The 8,475-nt window shown below is 38.0% G+C and overlaps 2 protein-coding genes across 3 annotated transcripts; one reads left to right on the top strand and one right to left on the bottom strand.

Annotated features, from left to right (window-relative positions):
- Window positions 1-336: 336 nt before the first annotated feature.
- LOC132060747 (uncharacterized) lies at window positions 337-5,241 on the top strand. Of its 2 annotated transcripts, XM_059453692.1 has the most exons (4): window positions 337-361; window positions 435-494; window positions 4,422-5,019; window positions 5,059-5,241. In XM_059453692.1, the coding sequence occupies exons 3-4, from the start codon at window positions 4,423-4,425 to the stop codon at window positions 5,095-5,097; spliced, it is 636 nt and encodes a 211-aa protein (XP_059309675.1). In that variant the 5' UTR covers window positions 337-361; window positions 435-494; window position 4,422; the 3' UTR covers window positions 5,098-5,241. The 2 variants fall into 2 exon arrangements, with proteins under 2 accessions (XP_059309675.1, XP_059309674.1); XM_059453691.1 differs by lacking the exon at window positions 337-361 and having other exon boundaries at window positions 379-494.
- A 623-nt stretch (window positions 5,242-5,864) lies between these two features.
- Window positions 5,865-8,423, bottom strand: LOC132059592 (protein LUTEIN DEFICIENT 5, chloroplastic-like). The gene is made up of 3 exons (XM_059452240.1): window positions 6,800-8,423; window positions 6,588-6,653; window positions 5,865-6,411 (listed from the first exon to the last, which is right to left on the bottom strand). The coding sequence occupies exons 1-3, from the start codon at window positions 6,815-6,817 to the stop codon at window positions 6,217-6,219; spliced, it is 279 nt and encodes a 92-aa protein (XP_059308223.1). The 5' UTR covers window positions 6,818-8,423; the 3' UTR covers window positions 5,865-6,216.
- Window positions 8,424-8,475: the final 52 nt, after the last annotated feature.

The raw sequence follows: 8,475 nt of genomic DNA, 5'->3' as shown, positions 1-8,475 counted from the left end.
TTCTGTATTTAAAAATGGTATCTGATGGCACTCTACATAGATAAATAAAGTAATTAATTGGAAAATATATAAAAAATTAAGAGATACTGATCAAAAACACATTTGAAGTATCACTTTTATGCGAGTTTCTATCGACATCAAATAATACTTAAGGTGTGTTTTGATAAATAGTTGCTGATAGTTTAGGTAGAAAAGTTCATGCATAACTCACCAAAAAAAAAAAAAAAAATACTTAGGTGTGTTTTTAGTTAATATTCCCTCCATATTACTTTTAGTGTAAATTCCCCGCCCCCGGCCCAAACAACACACCCACGCGATCATCAATTCTAAGTAAAAGGGCAAAAGATGGACTTGTGATTAGGTTACTTTCTCGCTGAACTTGTGATTAGGTTACTTTCTCGCTGACTCTTTGGGATTTGCTTCAGTGTGATTAGGTTACTTTCTCGCTGACTCTTTGGGATTTGCTTCAGCCTCAACAGATAATATTGCTTAAGGTAGCGTTTGTGACCCAACTTTTTTGAAATTTATATTTTAGTTGCAATTCTATTACAGCTGCTGTTTGGAAGTTACCATTAAAGGTTTGTTGACCGGTGACTACAATCAGCAGTGCTACTGGTGTAATCAGTTCTAAATTTCAAGTTTCGAACAATTGAGTACTGACCAGTTTATGTGAATTTCAGATTATATGTGAAATTAATTTGCAGCTTAATTTATTTTTATATCGTATTTCTGGTTCAAGTTTTTTTTTCTCCTTTCCGCAATTTTTTCAAGTATTTGTATCAGTGGTTTCAGAGCATATATCCTCTGACCTCTATTGCAATGGATATCAATCCACTTCTGTCACCATATGGTTAATAGTGACCCACGAACTAGGCATCCATTGATGACCACCCTATCAAATATTTCAGCTACTGGTCCAGACTTAGGACCTGCAATTCTTTTGCCGAATTCCAGTTATACACCCTATACTGATCCTTATGGTTGTTGTAGTACTGGATATGGGACATACTATGTTGGGCATCAGCAACAATTCAGTCCACATCAGCCGTGGCAAGCTTGTAGTTTACAATCAGTTCCTTATGCGTACCAGCCATCGGGATTCTCCCAATTTTTGACTGCCGGAGTAGCTCCAAACGGAGTCATGGATATGGGTTCCCCATCCGGCAAGAAGGGCTTCCTTCCTAGCAGGGAAATGGTGAGTGATGACCACAGACCAGACAGTCCTCCACATTTGTCATTTCAACAGCAACATTTTGTTTCGATACCGTCGTTGAGAGCTCTGTTCCATCCGAATTTTTGATTGATGTGAGGATTTCTATGGATTGCAACAGCAGCACTTCCATTCACACAGATGAAAGGCTAAGCAATCTCATCGATGTTGGGATTCCAGGAATTCGAGCAATTGAAAGAGGAACAACATCTCCCTCATCAGTACCAGATGTTTGATGAAATGCCAACTCATGACCTTGAAGGGCCTTTTGACAAATTATCTCTTATCTATAATAATTTAACAGAAGATGAACAATTGGAGAAGACGAGAACGGCAGATTCTGAACCAAACTCGAGCGTTTTTGGTATACCAGAAGTTTTGCTGGAGGGGAAGATATTGGAAGAACCCGAACTTATAAAAGGAAAGGAGCGCCCTATTCTTGATACACTGCTGGAGCCAATAGTGAGTCCACATCACAGTGATGAACTTAGTATGCAGAATGCGTGTGCGGATAGAGCTTGCAGCTTCAGTTTTGATGTCAATGAATCAGACTGTTCATCAGAAAGAATTGTGATTCCTGAAGCACAAAACTCTCGTGCTAATGATAGTGTTACTAGTAGAGCAGTTGATACAATCACCAAGTCCGACGAAGGTAATAGGAAGGTGATCTTGAAGTTGCAAGAGGAGTTCCGGGGGTTGGGAAAGGAGTTTGGAGTTTCATGAATTGAGACTAGTCTGCCTGAGGACAGGCACGTTGTTGGTCAGGAAGAAGAGGTGTTTCAACTAATACAAAATGAGATTGGTTTCAGCGATGAAGTGGGCGATGCAATACTGGCTAAGGATGAGAATGAGGTAGGAAGAGGTGATGAGGCTTTAAAGAGGTGCAAGAAGGTGAAGAGAGCAGGGGCTGGAAGAAGTAAAAAGGCTAAGAAGAAGAAAAAGAAGAAAAACGGGCTTTCGGATGATTTCTCTATTATGGAGAAAAGTTCGAACAGTAATAAAGAGGAGAATATGATCACAGTTAATAGTGATAATTCCAACTTTGAGGTGGATAAGTTAATTCTTACACCAGACGATGTCACGCAACAATACATTTGCACTTTGTGGGATAATGATGAGAAGGTGATACAGGAAGATCTTTCAACAGTGGAAGGTAGGGTTGTGGAAATTGATCCATCAAAGCCTAAAGAGTTGGAACCTGCTCCATTGTTAGAAGATGCACAGTTACGTGATGCCTTTCAAGATGAAACAATGGGTATTCCGGAAAAGATTGCTAATGTGGAGACTGAGATTACTATTCATCCTTCTATGCTTCCTTTTGACAAGCATCAAGCGATGAACAAACAAGTAGTATCTTTGCTGCAAACAAAGTTGATTGATGGTGATAGAGAGGTACTTCCCCTGTTAAATCCAGATGGTCCTATCTTTGAAGATTCAAAAATGCGCTCTCAATCAATCTCGTTGTTGGAAAATATTGCAACTGGAATATCTAGCTTTGAATTTGGTTTAGATCCAAACTTGGATCCTGAACTTGCTCAGGCAGCTCAAGTTCCAATGGAGGAGGCACGAGTGAGGCAAGAAATTGGAGAAAAATATACAATTACTGAGGATGCAACAATGACTACAAATGTGAATGCTGCTACTTCCGAACCTGAAAACATGGCAACTAATCTAGTGGAAGAAGATCATACCTTGTTACAGCATACTTTTGCTAAAGCTGTTGTACTATGTAATATTAAGAGTTTAGATGCATCTCCATAACTCTTATGGAAGGGTAAGAGATCATATTGCGATAAGGATGCCTCATTGTACCTCATATTAGCAAATGAAATATGGCCTATAGTTAACACTAATGTGGTTACTATTGCTAGGGCTGTAACACTGTATCCTGGATTCTATGGCCCACCATCTCAAGGTGGACTGGGTTTTGATTATTTTGTCAATTTGTCTGCCTCGGACATGTGGCTTGCATTACTGGAAATTACTCCTGAACATGAATGGGGCATGCTGAGGAGAGCATTTCGCTTGAAAGAAACAATGCATTTCAGAAAGGAGAACAGGAAGATACCAAACTGATTGAACCCTTCGGAGTGCATGTGCTAAAAGTAAACGGAGAAGGTGAAGTACCCTTCGGGAAGTTGACTGGAGAAGGACATGTTGATGTTTGTATTATTGTTGATAGTGATTTAATCCCCTTCAGAGCCAGAACCATTATCAAAGGTACCCAACCTAACTCCAGAGAGGCATTTGTATATTATGGCATGTTATAAATTGAGTCTGGTCTTGAGTTAAGGAGGAAACACATGATAGCAAACACATGATAGCCAAGGATGGAATTTGATCTTTAGAAGATGCTTGAATGATTGGGAAATAGATAGGCTGACAGAATTCCTCAAAACTCTAGAGCTATTCACAGGAATCACAACTTCGGAGGATAGCATCAAGTGGCAAGAAAATAATCAAGGAAAATTCTCAGTCAGATCAGCCTACAAAGAATTCAACCTTTTCAACAATCAGATCGGGTGTTGGCCTTGGAAGATGATATGGAAAGTCAAAGTTCCCTATAAAGTATCTTGTTTTAAGTGGCTACTAGCTAGAGGAAAAGCACTCACACTGGACAATCTTTGTAAGAGAGGTCATCATCTATGTTCCAGTTGTTCCAGTTGTTTTCTATGTGGTGAGGAACCTGAGACAATTAATCATTTGTTCTTGCTCTGTAAACTGACTGAACAACTATGGAGGATGTTCCTCAATTATAGGGGGATTCTCTGGACCATTCCAAGTAAGATAGTTGATGTGCTAGCATGCTGGAACTGAGAAGGCAGTAATGCAATTCAGAAAATGAGATGGAAGATTATGCCAGCTTGCATTTGGTGGACAATTTGGGAAGAGAGAAACCAAAGATTTTTTGAAGACAAAGCCAACCATTTCCAGAAGATTAAAATGAAGTGTTTAGGGCTGTTCTACTTTTGGTGTAAAGGAATAGGTTTAGAAGATAATGAATCAATCTCTGATGTATTAGTTTAGAAGATAATGAATCAATCTCTGATGTATTAGTTTAGAAGATAATGAATCAATCTCTGATGTATTAGAATCCTTGTGAGATGACACAGGATCAGATGCTTACCCTTCTGTAATCTGTAATTAGGGGGATTACACAGTTTTGTGTAGTCTCTATATATATAAATATACAAATATGTTACTTTTGCAGGATGTCTTGGACCAAGTTGCGAGTTTGTATTGTGGAATCTGATCAACTTCGCATCAGATGGCAGGAGGAGTCTCTCCATTCCTACAGCATTCAGATCAGTATTTTGAAAGAGAAAAACAAGCGCCTCAAGCTGAAGGGAAATAACGATTTAACTGATGAAGATAGAAAGGAGTTGAAGGAGATGAAGGAAAACATTCATGACCTCGGACAACAACGATATGTTGCATCTACAAAAGCGAAACAGAGTTTAAAAGAACTGAAAGCTATGGAGGAAGAAATTCGGTTTGCTGTCGATCATCTAGGTAAAGAAATTTTTTTGAAGATGTCGGGAATAGAAGACATCATTGCTGTTGGTTGGATAAAGAAGAAGGCCAAAGAAACCAACCTGATTATCACTCTTGGCACGTCATTCAAACAAGCCAACATTGCATTATTGGATAGGTTAGCGGTAGATCTATTAGGTATGAAACGTGGTGATCTCAAAGTTGATGCTGCTTACCGGTTGATAAAAGGAGAGTTTAAAAAGATTGATGAAGCAACTGCTAGGAAGGCTGGATTTGACCATGCCCTTTATGACAATGAGGGGGTGGAGGAGGTGGTGGAGGAGGTGGTGGAGGAGGAGGAAGAGAAGTCTGAGTCTGAGGAAGAGGAGTCTGACTCTCCTAATGATGACTGAAATGTTTTCTGCTTTGTTCATGTGAAACAGTCTACTTTATATTTACTTTATGTTTTTGAAATTTCCTATTGTGATTACTCTGATTTCTAAGTGGTAACTAATGTCAGTTTAATTGCTTTATTTGGATGTTTACTGTTTATGCTATGTGACGTGTATGGCGTGATATTTTCACTTTCCTTTATGCATTTCTCCTCATGAACACTCCTTCCAATGTCACAACCCTTGTCGTCAAGGGTAGAAAAATGGAAAGCCTGTCGGTTCTAGATTTTAGTTTTCCCAAGTAACATGCGTATATGCAGCCCAATGAACCAACACCTGTTTGACAGAGAACTTGGGGTTGGGGACAGTATAGAATGGTTGGTCGAGAATTAGGGGATGTGTAACGGTAGTTGATGGCATGATCTGAGTTGTGAAAATTAAAGTGGGGATGATTGGGTAAGTCTGGAGAGAAGTATTTTTTAAAATAAGCACTTTTGGCCTACCAAAAGCATGGCCAAACATATGCTATTAGTTTCTTCTGATTCACTAAAAGAGGAAAGGAATAATAAAATGACCAATTTTCCTTTGGTTTCTCTCTTTACCTTCATGTTAGAATCACTAGGAGCAATATCTGTAATATCAATCTGCTTTTACTACTGTGGTAATTTTCGTACTGTTAGACACAAACTCGTGTTGTTATGAACAAGAGCTAGTATTGCCTAGTGTAAAGTAATTAAATAGGGTACACGATATTAGAGAAAGGAAATGAAAAGAAAAATAATAGCTGGTACAACAAATACTGAAGAACGTAGCTGACACTGATCAAAACAACAACCGAGAGCTCAACTGAAATGAAATTTGACCATTTCAAGGCTTGAAAAAAAAAAATATCATGTATAGGCCACCTGAAGTGGACTCAATTTTAATAAGACTGTTGCCTATAATAATCCACCTTATACCATTACTGACAGCAATGTAACTATAAGATTATGGACCTCCTTATCTTGAGGACCGGCAGCTCATGGTTAAGGACCCTGAAACATACTTGCTTATCTTGAGGACCGGCAACTCATGGTTAAGGACCCTTAAACATAGTCCCCTTTTTGTTAAAATACATGCTGTTTCTTGTATTCAGTTCTATTATGATCGAACAGTAGAAGCTTCAGCTTCGGTTCTTTGGCTTGAAACTGAGTTGACATCCGAACTATTCACAGATGAATCTACTTCTGATGTTGCCATCTCCAATTTGGGCACTACTGGAGGTCTTGTACTTCGTGTTACGGTCATGTTTAATCCTTCTGTAGTGTGGATTGTAGCCCCAGTTGTGAGTTTAACCTGCAGCGAAGTTGATTATACTCAAAAGTTTCGAGTAAGTAGAATAAGAAGGCATATCCTCAAGTTCATCCAGGTGTAACGGACTAACGGGTACAGAAACAATCTACATGTCAGTAATAAATCCATCATTTACCAAATGGAAATTCCAAAAATTAAGATAGGACAGCATAACTCACAGGAGGAGCTCCAAGAGCAATTTGAAAATCAAATCGTTGAACAAGCATTGCAACTGCCACTACATTCTGGAAAGAGACAAATATTATGAGGGGTGCTCTTGAAGATAGTATAAGAATGTTAGGAGAAGCTAAATGCAGTAATGACAAGCAACGTCCCTTAGATATCTTTCAAAACCTGTCCCCACTACTGAGTCTACAATTTGAAGGATTACCTCAAATGTGGCAAACATGTCACCAACACATTTCTTGGTCCTCCACCGAAGGGAAGGTAACTGAAAAAATGGAATGGAAAAGGCCTATTTTAGCTTATGTTTATTTCATGCTCTAAAATGAAGAAACATCAGGATACTTTCCCATGTTAAAGCATACTGATATTAGCTCTACATGGAAGTAAACAAAGATATTGGCATAGAAGTTACTGCACGTCCCCAGGAGGAGATGGACTAAATGAATTCTATGCAATCTATCCAGAATGAGCACAAGTGAGTAAACTTGATCAAATGCTCGGTTATGCAGAAACTAAATTAAAATCTAGCTTTCACTTCTAAAGGCATCAGGACTATCAATCCTTCTGATTGTTACTTCTTTTATAAACGGATATCAAAACCAAACCAGATCTAAAGCAAACCTTTCTTGCCATCTTACTATTACATTTTTTATCTTGTTCCCTCATCCATAAACCCCTTCCTTTAAAGAGAAAATACAGCAATTGTAAGAGAAGAAATAACATGGCTATGTGAATTACCCACTACTTCTATTTGTACAATGAAGTGCCCGCTACCAACTATGTTGCTGAAGATAACTTTTACTGGCGTAACATATAATCTCTGAATAGATGCAAATGACTCATTTGAATAGAATAACCGCTACCCCTGAAAGGTTAAATAAACTGGTAGCACAAGAAGCAAGACAACAGCAATTGATTTTGTCAAGATTACAACATCACTTGGAGCCTGGAAAAGTATATACATCTTGCAAAACCCATTTGTTCTATTAATACTTTCTTTATTATAATATACCAAACCTACTTACCTGCTTCATCTGCGCTGTCTTCACCTAAATTTCCCCTAATAATTCAAACTAACACTATTGTATCTGGCTGTTTATACATCTTATCAGTACTTCTATTTCAACTGTCAATTTAATAAGATCCTCAAGTAACTACGATATAACTTAACTTTCTTTCTGATCACCTGGAAAATGGTAGAAGAATATAGATATCAGCAAAAATAGAGGCTTAACTAGGATTAATCGTAATCACATCCTAGCATATTTCACAACTTTAGCTTAGAAATAATAGCAAGGACTACACATGATCTTTTGCAATGTTGATATAGGTATGGACAAGGCAAAAAAAAAAAAAAAGAAATAGCTGGTGGAGTACTGCTCCTTCTTGTATCTGGTGGGTAGTTTGGAGAGAAAGGAAGTCCAGGTGTTTTGAAGAGAAGCACAAACGATTACAGAGGATAAAGTTAGATTGTCTTTTGTTGTTTCATTCTTGGTGTAAACTGGAATATGCTAACGAGACAGAAGCTTTATTAGAGTTTATAGAGTCCGTCTAAGTTTAGGAGAGGGTCATACTTTTGGTGTTTAGGAGAGGGTCATACTTTTGGTTTTTTGCTCACATGTACGGAATTTACAGCACTCCCTTTGTGCTGTTTTGTGAATACGATCATTACCTTTTCAAAAGATAATAGTAACAACTCTGAAACGAGGATACAAGCATAGCTAGAGGTCTATAGTTGCAGACACAAATTTAAAAAATAATTATGACGACATATTATGCAAGTCACATTTTCAGTTTTCAACTTCAGATTTTTACTTATGTTCTAACAAATTTCCTCTATCAACTGTTATCTTATGTTCTAACAAATTTCCTCTATCAACC

This window comes from Lycium ferocissimum, chromosome 6 (genome assembly GCF_029784015.1).
Source record: "Lycium ferocissimum isolate CSIRO_LF1 chromosome 6, AGI_CSIRO_Lferr_CH_V1, whole genome shotgun sequence".
NCBI classification, from domain to species: domain Eukaryota; kingdom Viridiplantae; phylum Streptophyta; class Magnoliopsida; order Solanales; family Solanaceae; genus Lycium; species Lycium ferocissimum.
Note: the sequence above shows the minus strand (reverse complement) of the source record. Positions and strands in the feature narration are given on the sequence as shown.

What these genes read in the sequence shown, in the direction of transcription:
- LOC132060747 (XM_059453692.1), top strand. Translation starts at nt 4,423, where the DNA reads ATGTCTTGGACCAAGTTGCGAGTTTGTATTGTGGAATCTGATCAACTT. An exon ending in ATGAGGGGGTGGAGGAGGTG is followed by an intron (nt 5,020 to 5,058) that starts GTGGAGGAGGTG and finishes GAGAAGTCTGAG; the next exon opens with TCTGAGGAAGAGGAGTCTGA.
- LOC132059592 (XM_059452240.1), bottom strand. An exon ending in TTGCTCTTGGAGCTCCTCCT is followed by an intron (nt 6,412 to 6,587) that starts GTGAGTTATGCT and finishes ACTTCGCTGCAG; the next exon opens with GTTAAACTCACAACTGGGGC.